This window comes from Schistocerca nitens, chromosome 2 (genome assembly GCF_023898315.1).
Source record: "Schistocerca nitens isolate TAMUIC-IGC-003100 chromosome 2, iqSchNite1.1, whole genome shotgun sequence".
Taxonomy (NCBI): domain Eukaryota; kingdom Metazoa; phylum Arthropoda; class Insecta; order Orthoptera; family Acrididae; genus Schistocerca; species Schistocerca nitens.
Window position 1 is genome coordinate 1026323096 of NC_064615.1, and position 15394 is coordinate 1026338489.

Here is a 15394-nt window from a genome sequence, read left to right on the forward strand (position 1 = left end):
ATATGAGTCATTTGAGTATGCTACGTATCTGTTATGATGAAATATTGAAGAAGTGTCGACGAATAAGGTAAGGAATAATGAGTAGCGGTTAGGGACTCTGGTTTGTGAAACAGGTTGTTGGAAACCAAGGATCGTACTTTAAGAGTTATGAAATGTATGTAAATGCGTGAATGTATTACAATGCCGACGAAAATTTTTTGGACTCTGTTATATCAATAGGATTTTGTTTCTACACACTTGCAACGCAAATTCTTGACCTGTGAAATATTTTTATATGAGACTGTCACTGTAGCGGAAACTGCTGTCATAAATATTTCCGTAAGAAAGTTAAGTGACCACCTGCACGTAATGCGTCGTGGGCACCCAGATGGGCGACAGTCGCCTGGAAAGAAGTCATTAGTGAGTGCCTTTCAGAGGCACAGGTGGAAAAAAAAAAGAGGCCATTATCCTCGCTATTGACATTCCTTTGTAGAAAGCATCGCAAAAAAACGACACGGTCGAACTTGAAAACATATGATTATACTGTGGAGCTCTTAATTTATGATATTTACTAAAATGCCTAATGAAACGATGAGAAACATTTCACGGCTATTGTCTTGCTAATTGAGAGAAATGCTATATGGCTTGCTTTATGTATTTATTTACTCAATTTGTTTAATATCTAGTTTCTAGTTGCACTCCAGCATTGGTTAAAATAAAATTTTATAGATGTACTAATATACATATTTTCTGTCTACAGATCGAGTAAATAATAGTTTTTTCAAAAAAATGAGGGAGCACAAAAAGACATTTACCTTCACAGGAACTGCATTCATAATTTTCTTTTCAAGTACTTGGTAATTTATTTTGTAGAATAAGTTGTGGTGCACCACTTTAATGACATAGATATTAAGATGTGAATAGACATTTCCCTTATCTGCATAGTTGTCTTTACTGTAATATTTTTCTGCTTGAGCTTTGTCATGTTTAGATATAATTTATTGCATTTGCTTCTGCTGTTTGCCAGGCATAGTACTACTAAATTTCACTTTACATTACTCTGTTAAGCCAGTTTTACTAATGATTTATTTTTCTTGTTTGCTGCTCATTGCGTTATATTAGTTGTAATATTGCTGCTTGCTTGGCCAATTTGAATATTTTGTCATTGCTGTTTGTGTTAATTGTTTTGTACTGCTGCATTGCCTCGTCCCTTAGTTTAGCATCTGAGCTCAGTAGATTTAAGTTAGCTTAAGATGGGGTAGGCCATATAAGAGAACAAGTTGTGATGAATTGGAAGAAATACATTGAGGAGCTATAAGAAAATGGTTTGGCCAAAACAGTATTTTGAAAGAGGATATGAACCAAAAAAGTAGGGTTTAGGGACAACAGGTTTAGGTAGGATTTTCTTGGAAATAAATGATGAAGTAAGATAATGGAAAATAAATAATGAGGTAAGAAATATGTGAACATATATATACAGAAAGCATGTTTGAATAGGATTTTTTTGGTGGAAACAAATGTGGAAATAAGACGAAAGATCTATGGAATGAAGTTTTGGGTTGGACTGCAGTACCAAATGTCACACTGAAAACGAACCCTGTCTTTCCTTTCGTATTATTACGTTAAGTGTTTATGTACCCTTGTGTATTTGTCTTTTTCCTGTCCTTAAGTGTTTAGCTAATAAGATTTATGTTGTAGAATTTTTCAAATCCTATGTTATTTACTTTGTAAAGATGTTTAGACATTATTTATTCTGTTTTGTTTTAATGCTCATGTGTGAAGTTGATGTTTCAAAAGTTATTCTGATCTTTTATGTATGTACTCATGTCATAATTCCTGTAACACTGACGTATATGTTATTTCGATTCTTTTGTAAAGCCTGTACTACAAATGTTCTCTGTATTGTTATGTTCTTTAATGATGTATTTTGTACCTTTGTAATTGTATTATTATGTTATAAAATTGTAATTGACACCAGTTCATCAAATTAAGTAACTTGTAAGTCCCATTTCACTGCACACGTTTCTGTTGGTCATAGTATATGGACAATATGTGAGAAGTAGTGACTGTTAGTGTTTGCACGTCTGTTAATCATTCAGCAAGGGACTGGATAACAGCATTGCTGGTTCTAAGGACATTTGAAACAAATTTTTTGTGAGTGGACATGTGGTGGTTTATGGACTTGCTATAATGTCCGCAAGACTCTTCGATGGTGATTGTGCACCTGCACAGTTGCAACAGATGGCTGCTGGCCGTCTCTACAAGGACTACAGTGGGTCTGCACCTTTGATGACCCACCAATACCATTATTTCTACAAGGACTACAGTGGGCGTCTTTGCTGACTCACCAGTACCATTATTTCTACAAGGACTGCAGTGGGTCTGCGCCTCTGGTGGCCCACCAATACCGTAATCTCTACCAGGACTACAGTGGGTCTGCTCTGTGATGACCTACCTACCAATACCCTTCAAAACTTCGACTGACTCTGCTGTGGGTTTGCTCTGTTGTGGCCCATAACCTGTCTGCATGTCGAGAGTTAGCACTGTCTTTCCGTTGGAAGGACACCGCTACTTCTTCAAGACTGCATGGAAATCCACTACTTCCATGTGCATTTTCTTTTACTCCTGAGACTTTGAGAAAAACACTGCAATTTTACTGTGATGAACGATCAGGACTGTCTTTATGGACTGTAAAAAAAATTTTAGCTTTTGACCAACATTGTATCAATAAGTGTGTGCATTTGATATCTTTGTTATTGTAATTATGAAAAACTTTATCAAATCATTATAGGCCAGTGCCCAAAACAATTTGTAAAATTTTTTTGTGGGGAGCATGGGGGCTATGTAATTAGGCTGTTTAGGATTTTTATATTGGTAACGCCACGTAGCGCTCTGTATGAAAATCACTGGCTGTGCTGTGTGCAGTCAGTGGCTGGTTCGCATTGTTGTAATACTCGCCATTGTAGTCTTGGGCAGCTAGATGTTAACAGTGCGTAGCGTTGCACAGTTGGAGGTGAGCCGCCAGTAGTGGTGGATGTGGGGAGAGAGATGGCGGAGTTTTGAAATTTGTAAGACTGGATGTCAATTATGACTATTAAGGTAAATACATTGTTTGTTCTCTATTAAAATCTTTCATTTGCTAACTATGCCTATCAGTAGTTAGTGCCTTCCGTAGTTTGAATCTTTTATTTAGCTGGCAGTAGTGGCGCTCGCTGTATTGCAGTAGTTCGAGTAACGAAGATTTTTGGTGAGGTAAGTGATTTGTGAAAGGTATAGGTTAATGTTAGTCAGGGCCATTCTTTTGTAGGGGTTTTTGAAAGTCAGATTGCGTTGCGCTAAAAATATTGTGTGTCAGTTTAAGCACAGTCATGTATAATTCTTCTAAGGGGACGTTTCAAAAGGTGGTTAAAAAACTTACAGATTAATCCATAATAACTTGACTTAAAATCCCTAAGCATCCACCGCAGGTTTCTTTATCGACTGATGCGTTCACTTACTAAACTGCACTATATCCTTTTAATGAAGTGCTGTTTTCTTCTTCTAGGTGGAGACTTGGAACTCTTCGTTACCCGCAAAGTACGTAGATGTCTTTCTGAAGCCTCGAGTACGTGGCGTGCGGCGGCGATGCGGCATCTGGAACTTCACGACGAACGCCTGGGACTTCGGCAGCTGTACACTGTACCGTCGTGGCCAGGTCTGGGCAGTTTATCGTGCTCTCAGCATCACTGCCCCTCTTTGTATTACAGGGAGTGGATGGAACTTTTATTTTTTTTTAGGCATGAGTTTTGTGGCTGGTTTAATGCGGCCCGCCACGAATTCCTCTCCTGTGTCAACCTCTTCCTCGCAGAGTAGCACTTGCAACCTACATCCTCGATTACGTGTTGATGTATTCCAGTCTCCCTCTACAGTTTGCTGAAGATCTTTCTCAGATGACACTTCCTCCCCATTTAGAGCAAATTTTATCTTTTTGTCTCTACTTGCACACAGATTTTCCACAGTATGAATATCTTTAACATTTCCAAGGTGGAAAGCTCCCTGTTTCTCAGTTTGGAGACTGGATCGTGATACTCTCTTTGGAAATCTTTACTTCCCAAGACCTGAAACACTGCAAAGTACTTTTTACATCAGGGACTTTTTCTTACAACAAATAACAACATTTTTTAAACTTGCAACTCTTTATATAAAAAATTGTTTACTTAGACATATTAAGTTTGTCCAGTATGTATGGTTCAATTTAGAAACATTACAGAGGTCCCTAATGTCCGCCAATAAATTAGGTAGAAAATGTGATGGCTCGTAGCAATATGAAGTCTGTTCTTTCTCATCGTCTGCTCCGTTAGGTGATCGACGTGTGCCGGTGCTGGCACCTGACACACTTCGCGCAGCTGGTGACAGACGCCGACCTGCAGTGGGGCGACCACGCCGGTGTGCTAGAGCTGATCTCCTTGGCCGGCGTCTTCGCGTCTCTGTTGGGCACTGTTGGACTCGGAGTAGCAGCTGTACTCGACCACAAGTGGCGCCGCAAACCAGGGTGAGTCTCTGTTTCCTCAGCTACCTCACCACCATCACCGCACTATTGACTGCAAGTTCTGACAGATGCTTTTCAACTACATCAGATACCGGCTATGGAATTTTAAGTGCTCGTTTTTCCTGCGTGCCGTTCGAGAGTGGAACGGTAGAGAGACAGCTTGAAGGTGGTTCATTGAACCCTCTACCAGGTACTTTACTGTAAATAGCAGAGTAATCATGTAGATGTAGATGTAGACTAATATACGTAACCATAGGCGTCAAGTTTCATTCCAGAAATGTAAGTCACTGCGTGTTGCAACACAGCCAGAACATTATGAGCACCTACCTAGTAGCCGGTACGTCCACCTTTGGCACGGATAACAGCAGCGACGCGTCGTGGCTTGGAAGCAGTGCGGTTTTGTTAGGTCGCTGGAGGGAGTTGGCACCTTATCTGCACACACCCAAGTCAGTTAATTCCCGTAAATTTCCGGGAGTGGGGCGATGAGATCTGACGCCACGTTCAGTCAACATCCCTGATGTGTCCGATCGGGTTCAGATCAGGCGAGTTGGGGGGCCAGTACATCAATGCGACCTCGCCACTGAGTTTCTCGAACCACTCCATCACACTCCCAGTCTTGTGACATGGCACATTATCTTGGTGAAAAATGGCACTGCCGTCGGGAAACTTGATCGTTATGAAGCGGGCAGGTGGTCTGCAACCAGTGTACCATACTCCTTGGGCGTCACAGTGCCATGCACGAGCTCCACTGGACCCTCGGAAGCTCACGTGAATGTTCCCCAGAGCATAATGGAGCCGCTGCCAGCTTCTCTCCCTCCCACATTACAGGTATCAAGAATCTGTTCCCCTGGAAGACGACAGATTCGTGCACTCCCATGGGCGCGATGAGGAAGATATCGGGATTCATCAGAGTATGTAACGCTCTCCCACTTCGCCATCGTCCAGTGCCGATGTCGTGGTGTTTACATTGGGATATATTCAGACATACTTGTACTTTGTCCAGGGCTAAAGTCTGATGTTCCGCCACAGTAAGCCGCCTGTCCTGTTTTATGGTACCAGTGTGACCAGCCTACGATGTCCGACAATAAATCAGATGCCTAACCAACCCCACGAGGTCTGGACATTGTTTCACCTTGGTTCCGCCACATGTTTAAGAGACTCACCACAGCACTCCTCGAACACCCGACAAGTTGCGTAGTTTCCGAAATGCTCGTGCCGAGCTTCCGGGCCAACACAAGTTGACCCCGGTCAAACTCAAATAGATCGCGCGCCTTCCCCACTCTGGCAACGGCCTTGCCGCAGTGGATACACCGGTTCCCGTCAGATCACCGAAGTTAAGCGCTGTCGGGCGTGGCCGGCACTTGGATGGGTGACCATCCGGCCGCCATGCGTTGTTGCCATTTTTCGGGGTGCACTCAGCCTCGTGATGCCAATTGAGGAGCTACTCGACCGAATAGTGGCGGCTCCGGTCAAAGAAAACCATCATAACGACCGGGAGAGCGGTGTGCTGACCTCACGCCCCTCCTATCCGCATCCTCAGTGAGGATGACACGGCGGTCGGATGGTCCCGGTGGGCCACTTGTGGCCTGAAGACGGAGTGCTTCCCCACTCTATTCAGGTACAGCACGTTCACTAATATTATATGCACCGTGCGTGTGTCTGATTAGCAGTCGTTGCTCGCCAGGTGACGCTGCTGTTGTCTGGACGGGTTTATATCGACAGTGGGTCAGTGGTCGTGATGTTCTGGCTGATAGATGTACACTGCTCGGAAGAATTAGGCGGACACGTGTCTCAACGTCCGGTATGTTAAATCTGTTTCGATACAGGCAGTACCTGTGCTCTTGTTGCATATCCTGAGGGCCTCGCTTTCAACGCGTACAACTAAAGTCATCCGTCTTTTACCGGCTGTGTTACATATCAGTATCAGGTGACACCTCAGAAGGAAGTGAGTACCGGTGTCCCAGTGTTCTCTAGTGAGGTACACAGGTTGCAGTTGTCATTTGTGGACGTTGTATTTAACCAAGCACGTGGAATGCGACATCTTAATGCAGTGTAAATTGCAAGGACAGTATGTTTTATCCAAGAAGAATGGACCTTACATTGTGTTGCTGCAGATTCTATGGTCTCTTCATTTGCCATTCGTAGGTTGTAGACACGTTACAAGAAGACGGAGCTGGACAAGGTCGCCGGCGCATTACAACCCCATGTGAAGACTGATATCTGACCACATCTGCTTTGGCCACCTCGGCGTCGTATGGCTACCGCCAGAGCACTATAAGCCGATCTCAGAGGAGCCAATGTGACCGATCAGACTAAGGGCTTCCCTTATGAGAAAGGACCTTACGACCCAGTATCTCGCAGCTCGCCTTCAGTTCTGCCGCTCCTATTTCAGTCAGCAATTCAACTGGCGATAGGTGTTATTCACAGACTAGTGCAGATTTCCTCTGACACAAGTTGATGGCCACGTTCGTCTGTGAAGACGCTGTATACAAGCACACCGTCTCCTCTCTACCATTTGCAGAACATCCCTCCACCTCTCTCACCCTCTCCCTCTCTCTATGTCACAACCCACTCCATCCACCTCCTTTATGCCACACTCAGTTCCCCACAGCAAGCTATTTCGTCTGACTTCCTGTGTTTCAAAATTGGTTCAAATTGCTCTGAGCACTATGGGACAACTTCTGAGGTCATCAGTCCCCTAGAACTTAGATTTACTTAATCATAACTAACATAAGTACATCACACAAATCCATGCCCGAGGCATGATTCGAACCTGCGACCGTAGCGGTCGCGCGATTCCAGACTGAAACGCCTAGAATCGCTCGGCCACAGCGGCCGGCTGAGCACCTGGTAGAACAGTGACGGTGTGATGTACTACGAATTACTTCCCCGAGGTGTAACCATCACTACTGGAATTTATTGTCAGCCGCAGAGACGTCTTGCACATGCAGTCCAAGAACAACGACCAGAAAGACTTCGTGACGTGATACTACCGTACTACCTCACCACAATGCCCGTCCGCACTCTCCTAGACAGACGTGAACGGTATACAGCTGTTTTGTTGCGAAGTCATTCCGGACCCACCCTTATTCACCTGATCCTGCGCGTTCAGATTTTCAACTTTTCTGCTCTTTATCAAACAACTTCCTTTCCGCATGAAAATGCGTTCCGAAACATGGATCGATGAGTTCTTCGTCTTAAAACTACGTGATTTCTACAGTCGCGGAATCCAAAAGCTAACCCATCTTTCAAAGACTGTTGAAAATAGTGGAAGGGAATATTTTACTGGTGACTAAAGTCTCTGTTGTGTGTATTGGTTGTGTTTATTAAACTTGCGGAAAACGCTACGAACTTACGCTCCTACCTAATACTAGCAATAGCATCGATAACAGAACCTTCGACTGTGGTTTCCTACAGTGCAATCTAAGTCAACTCAATGAAATACCAAGAACAAAACATACTACGTAGTTTCTTCACCAGTTATCTTAAAATAAAACGTTAGTATGACGGCAAAATGCTTTACATAATTTTTCCGCCCATCTAAAATTGAATAGCGCTCAGCATAACTATACACTCAGCTGTTGTAAAGAAACATTACTGATCCGTGGCGCCATTGAGTTAGTAGACTGTTGTGTCTGGCGCCACAAGTTCAGGTGTAGTATCGACTATCCCTCTTGCGGCCCCATTGCCAATGAGTTGGTATCTGTGGGTTGTGTTCTTAGAAGGTCTTTGCTTGCCTATATATATATATATATATATATATATATATATATATATATATATATACGGGGTTCGCTGGCCCGAGAGAGGAGGCACGAAGTTTGGGGACTGGCGGTAGCGTCGCGACAACGCGACAAGAGGCGGCCACGAGATCTGAGCGGCCGAAGCCACGAGCTACGCATGGAGGGCCTGAGCAGAGCGACGATACCGGAGTACTTCAGCGGGGTCAGCGTGTCTACAAACAGCAGGCCGACATCCCAAAGGTTGGTTGGCAACAATCGTGTCGGACGACCGCTCGTGACATGGCTGCCCTCTTCTACCTGTCTGTCATCGGCACCACTCGGTAAGCGCCGAGACGTAAAGTGGAAAATTTTGGAAATTTGTGGTGGGGTCTTATGGGACCAAACTGCTGAGGTAATCGGTCCCTAAGCTTACACACTACTTTATCTAACTTAAACTAACTTACGCTAAGGACAACACATACACCCATGCCCAAGGGAGGACTCGAACCTCCGACGGGGGAAGCTGCGCGAACCGCGACGAGACGCCTCAGTCCGTGTGGCTAGACCGCGCGGCAGCGCGGCACCGTGCTTGCTGATAAAGGGGAGTAACATTCTGTAGTCCTCGTGATGATTTGTGTCATTGTCTACCTGCCCTCCTATTTATTTTCTGGCTTGTACCCGACCCTCAGAGTTTTACTCGGTCGGCTCTTTGGTCGTAAATACAGGTCGTGGTATTGTACTGACACTAGTTGTCGTTTGAAAATTTGTTCCGCTATTATATTGCCTTTCCTTTCTGGTTTATACCCGATCATTAATGTTGTAATTAATCAGCTCCTGGTCGTAAATACAGCTGGAACAATTGCACTAAGGCACAGGTTGCAATTAAACAATACAGGGGCCTTGTGGTTAGATTTAGATGTTAATCGGTTCAATTCTTTGCATAGTTGCATTAGTTGTAATCTGAACAATCTGTTGTACTATGTGTGCTTTACTGTGTTTGAAAGTACGGGACATTATTGGTGTATTTTAGCTGGAACTTGTGGTTCTGCCGAGTGAGTTCTCTTGTAATAAGTGTTCACAAGTAATGTCTTAAGACGTTCCTTCAGAGGGGTCTTAATAAATGACAATCAGTTTAAATTCGAAAATATTAACAGCCAACTTTCACCAGGGCTTTGGTCAAAATAAGATTGTCGAAAGGGACAGGTTGGAATAATTGGAAATTTGTGGTAAGTTCTATGGGACCAAACTGCTGAGGTCATCGATCCTTAGCTAACTCCCTACTTAAACTAACTTACGCTATGGACAACACACACACTCTTCCCCGAGGGAGGACTCGAAGCTCCTGGGGGGGGAGCGGCCCCGCTACTGTGGCAAGGCGCCCCTGACCGCACGGCTACCCCGCGCGGCGAACGGGTTGGGTTGGGATCCAGTCGCACCTGGGTTGCCGATTGAAAGTAACAGGTTGGTTGCTTTGAAGCAAGCCTTATCATTGTCATATTATTTCCTAATCCGTTCAATCTTTAAGCACAGGTGCTCATCTTAGCCCCGAACCTTTCGACATACAGCTTTCAAATTCAAAGTTACGTCAACTGTTTTGAGTAATTGAATCACTCTAGTCGTCAATGGTGCTTATATAGTTTTCATGTGTTGCAGAAGGGCCTTTAATAAGAGAGACTGTGTCCAGAGCGGTAATAAACACCGCTGTTTCACCCGATATTATTGTAATATCGTTTGCTGCTTTGATTTCTCTTGCAAAAGCTTATTCATTTGCAAATTTGATCATTTTGTAAGACAAAAATTTATGGTTATATATTGTTGAATAAACAGGTTGTCTGAAAAGAAAATTATATTGGTGGGTCCTCGCTTGCACGTTTGCCTTAATTCCAACGGAACTTCACTTGAAAGACGTACGTAGGCTGTAACGCAAGTAAACTGTGCAATGCACATCACACAAACACACACACACACACACACAATGGGAATGGCCAGGCAAACACCACGGTCAGATTCATAGAAATGGATGAAGCAAAGCTTAAGAAAACACCAGACAAAGTCTTATCGCTTAATAGTTGCATGCGCGGAATATCATACCTTTCACATTTTCCGTTCGTTACCAAATTAAAATCAACGCACACCATTACCGTGTGGAGGCATTCATTGTATTGTTGTTTTAGTCTTAGTACGAAGACCGGTGTGATACATCTCCCGAATCTACTTAATCCGTGCAGGTCTCTTCATCTCCGAATAATTACTGCAGCCTACATCCATTTGAACCTGCTTACTCTATTCATCCCTTGGTTTCCTCCTACAATTTTTAATCCCCACACTTCCTGCCACAGCCAAACTGACAATTCTTTCCTACCTTAGGATGTGTCCTAACAATCGATGCCTTATTTTAGTCAAGTTGCGCCATAAATTTCAAATGATCAAATGTGTCTGCAATCTTATGGGACTTAACTGCTAAGGTCATCAGTCCCTAAGCTTACACACTACTTAACATAAATTATCGTAAGGACAAACACAAAACACACCATGAGGACTCGAACCTTCGCCGGGACCAGTCGCACAGCCCATGACTGCAGCGCCCAGACCGCACGGCTAATCCCGCGCGGCCCATAAATTTCTTTTCACCTCGATTTGCTTCAGTACCTCCTCATTACGTACTCATTCTACCCATCTAATCTTCAGCATTTTTCTCCACCACTGCGTTTCAAAAGCTTCTATTCTCTTCTTGTCCATCGTCAACGTTTCACTTCCGAACAAGGCCACAGGCTAGACAAATACGTTCAGAAAAAACTTCCTGACAGTTAAAGCTATATTAGATATTGAACAATACCCCTTCTTCAAAATTCAGTTAATGATCTGTAAAGGGGACCTTCCTGAGGTACACCCAAAACTATTGTTATCACTACTTACAACTTAACACGCGTGTTCATTATAAACCAGAGAACGAGATTAATCCCTACCTGGTATCTTTCGTCTCCATTTAGACGTTAGCAAGTCCATCTTCTGAGGTAACATCTTTTTTTCGTAGCATTCTTTCGACGCTGACGGCGATACTTTTACGTGGATCGCGTCTCTTCAATAGCTTAGAAGACCTGGCTGACACGAGCAGTCCATTCTATCATCCATTTCTTCATTATATTTGCGTTCCGCTACGCTGAATTTGTCCCATATGGATTCTTATGCACGTGGCTATCACACAGGCTTTTAGTTCTCGTATCTGTGGGTTTGTTGTCATTAGTTTGCTCTGCTGCTAAATCGCCTTGTTAATTGGCGTTCGTGTCTACCTACTTCATCATTGGCTTAGGAGGCATCTGATTTAACGAGATACGCTTCAATAAAATAATTTCTCAAAAACCTTGTGCGAGCCATCCTCCTCCTCCTTGACAACCCTCTCTAATATGTTTATCACCTTCTCCTTTTGTGGAGGCGCCTTCTGTGTCTCCGTTTTTCGTCCTTCAAATCACTCGTACTAGTCGCTCCGGCTAAACTGTCTAGCCTTTAAGTTAAACTTTCCCTCTCGTTGGTAGTCTACAGTTTTTCGCTTAGTATCCACATGATTTACATGGTCTACATTAACAGAGCTAAAGTTACGGCTTTAATCAGCATAATCTCACCCTATTTTTCTTAATAAAGTGCCATAATATGATCGCGGACTCATTCACAGACTTCTATGTCTTCAATTGATAATCACATCCGATCAACCAAATAAATACCTCAGTGACTTTGCTGTACAATTAGTTATGGTGGATCGTTCCGTCAACACGTCGCTCCTGATTATGACATGTAATGTCAAACCACAGTTAACAATTACCACAGTCTCAAAGCTATCACTCCCACAAGCACTTTCCTCTCGATTTTCTTCTTGTCACCAAATACCGTAACTAGTGTGGCTCCAGTAACAGAAATTCCTTTCAGGTTTCTAGTTCCCTAAGGTGTTGGTTGGCTCTCACTTTCGATCCTGTATCATTATACGGAAGTGTTTCTATACAATCAACTTCACCATGTATACAGTGACACGAAACATTTCTTTGACGGGTTCATAGACGTCGACGCCGACAGCGCCTTCTTGCGTCAGTCCACCAGTAGCGAACGTTCATGACGTGTCGACAACCGAGTGGCATCCACGTCGTTCACTCATTACCCAGTAGCGTGCGCGATCTTCCCACTATTTTTCTCTGCCATAGGAAATTTCATTGCAGGCCAATCAGTTACTCTTTCATTACCCGTCGCTTAGCGCTATCCATATATATGGCGTTCACTGGTCGGCAGTGCACGTGGTCATTTCGCTCCGGAAATCTACTCCGGAAGCGCCTGCTCTCCCTAGACGTCTCTGCAATCGCTCGGAGTTCTGCCGCAATGTTGTGGCCTCGCTTCATTATCACGCGGACCCTGCAGACTGATAACGCTTCCTCTGCGCGCTTCGTCAACCGCATGGAATCACCGTACCGCCTCTGGGAATTCCCCCTTTTCTCTCTGCGATTATGCTCGCTGAACGCGATTGGGAAAATTTTGTCTGCATTGCATCACAGCGCTCATTGTCTAACATTCGTCCAACCGAGCAGTCATCGAGAATGGCTAATTTTACAGCACACGTTGTCATTGTATCGCACCCTAAGAATCTGCATCTTGAAATCCGTTTGTGCAGTGAAGTCCCAGCAATTGCTAGAAACTTGATTATGAATGTTTCATAACAAGAAACATCAAGTCGAGCTACTTCTGCGTAGTCTAATGCTTGCTCCACAACCACGTGTTTTTAGCACCAGTAATACCTTTAATTTGGAAATACGAGTGTACACTTCTGAAAAAAGCCTTTGAATTTATGCTTCTTTCCCTTTCGAATTTCAGGCGTGTAACTTCTACCGCAAGTACAATCTCGGTACTTTTCAATCTAACGAATAATCTACTAGATTTCCTGCATGCAGCCGTCAAAAGTCCAAAATTGAACTAATATTTCGGCTGTCTATCTTTTAGCCATCCGCTGTGTGACCCAATAAACGAACGCTACAGCACTTATGTCCAACTTTTAAACCTGTGAGGGTCGCCGTAGATATTATTTTCCCAAATGGTTTGATGGTAACAAGACAGTTCAACATTCACACCTTCTGACTGGCCGTGGTAATGAAGGCATATTGTATTGGGAAGACGCAGACCACCGGCAGTACACCCGGTTCCACGAGATGACAAGACATGAGTTGACCGCATGGTCCTTCTGCCGCTCACTTGGAAAATCGTGTGTGCTGAATTATTTAGTATACACCTTTGAGCTATGGGTATTTGGCCTGTCACGTAAAACATAGGTTTAATAGTTGGCCGTAAATGTTGATTTTGCAGGGTGAGGTGTGTGTAATACATGTATAGCATACCACACTTTCTATCTCCAGAAATGTGAAGCCAAACCTCCCCACCCCAAAAATTTCATATCGTCATCCTTATCTATCCCACTGACACTTCCTTCAGTCCAACAACTCCTTAAGCCCTCCTCTCACTGACAACGATGTAATCAGATTCACCACAACGGTTCTCGAAAGCATCCGCCTTTCAAGCATCTCCCCATCTCGAACCACGTACCATTAGCTTTCAGAAAATGACTTCAGCATGCTACTCCCGAAACCAAGTTCACTTAGCGTTTATCCAATTAGAGTACCTCAAGGCCCTCTTTCTTCATCCCAGTAATTTAAAAAAATGGTTCAAATGGCTCTGAGCACTATGGGATTCAACTGCTGTGGTTATCAGTCCCCTAGAACTTAGAACTACTTAAACCTAACTAACCTAAGGACATCACACACATCCATGCCCGAGGCAGGATTCGAACCTGCGACCGTAGCAGTCGCACGGTTCCGGACTGCGCGCCTAGAACCGCGAGACCACCGCGGCCGGCCCCAGTCATTTAACAGTGCAACAACAACATAACTGACACTTCCACAACATTCATTCTCTTGAGTCCGACGAAACTTTCTTCATCTGTATCCTATCCCAAAATAAATCCAGGGTGTCATATTTAATCAAATATTTTTACACTCTCACCACAATACTTATCTATCACCTTACATTCTTTATCAGTCCTCCTCTGCCTCAGACGTTAACATCTACATCCATTCCCCTGCAGAATTTGCATGGTGACGTCTGTCTACTGACACACTAGAGTGCAATGTTTTCCCCCTGCATGAACACAACCGACTGGAAAGCAGCTATCTCAGGTGTCACACTTTTCTCTAAACTTCCTTGATCGCATCTCTGCTCATAATATCAGTCTTATTGGGAACGTCCATCTCCGTGGCCATCAGTCTCACAGGTGCAACCCAACACTTAACATCCAAGCACAAAGGACTACCCTCACAACAACTGGAATGTCCATGGGAAATTCATCCTTACCTAAATCGAAAGTCTTCAAATCCTAACGACATGCCTCGCGCTGTATTCACTGTGCTTCCTTCAGTTATTAGAGTAAGGAGATATATCCACCCTCACTCCTATCAATGATACTCTGTCAGACAGCTTACATTCCACCCATGTGATCTACACCCCGTCAGAGAATGTCTTCCACTCTATTGATCCTTCCTCGACGACAGAGAGTTGGATTCTATAACGCTCTTTATCTTTTAGATTTGCATCTTAATCAAACACGTTTCAACTAACGTTTCATTCGTCTTTAGTGGTTTAAGAAGAAACTGATTATTTTGATACTAATTTGATTCTGATAATATTTTATTTTGACGTATTTGGTTTAGGAATGTGTCCGGTGCACCAACATACGAAGGAATATCAGATTTACGATAGAAGTGGAAAAGGACGGCTGTCTGCCATTTCTGGACGTCTTGGTCAGACGGAAAGCGCAAGCCCACACACACAGACATACATTTGCAGACGTCTAGCTACCACCACCCATTACAAACCATGGGCTTCCATCGAACGTTGGTGCATCGGGAACATGTTGTGTCTTGAAACTACAGAATAACTTGTCAGTGTAGCAAAGCCTGGATTGGTCAGACGAAGTGCCACAGTGCCTGAAAGATGCGTTGAACATGAATCCCTATACTCGCCTTTCGCAGCCCAGTAAGTCATCCATACCGGAAAATTCCATCTCTACAGGACAGTCTATGGATTACTCTGCCACAAATATCTTTGCTTCGACGAGATCCTTCTGGGTTTCTATTATTAA

The 15394-nt window shown here is 43.8% G+C and overlaps 2 protein-coding genes and 1 pseudogene across 2 annotated transcripts in view; all 3 read left to right on the plus strand.

Moving 5' to 3' along the window:
* Positions 1 to 15394, plus strand: part of LOC126237373 (uncharacterized) — a 786945-nt gene that overhangs the window by 659663 nt on the left and 111888 nt on the right. The gene's annotated exons all lie outside the window — the stretch shown is intronic.
* The window catches only part of LOC126237374 (uncharacterized), a 274642-nt gene that overhangs the window by 146182 nt on the left and 113066 nt on the right, over positions 1 to 15394 (plus strand). The window contains exons 9-10 of the mRNA XM_049947459.1: positions 3524 to 3673; positions 4320 to 4510. Coding sequence (XP_049803416.1) covers positions 3524 to 3673; positions 4320 to 4510 — 341 coding nt within the window. The remainder of the gene's footprint in view (positions 1 to 3523; positions 3674 to 4319; positions 4511 to 15394) is intronic.
* LOC126238658 (5S ribosomal RNA) lies at positions 5791 to 5907 on the plus strand (annotated as a pseudogene).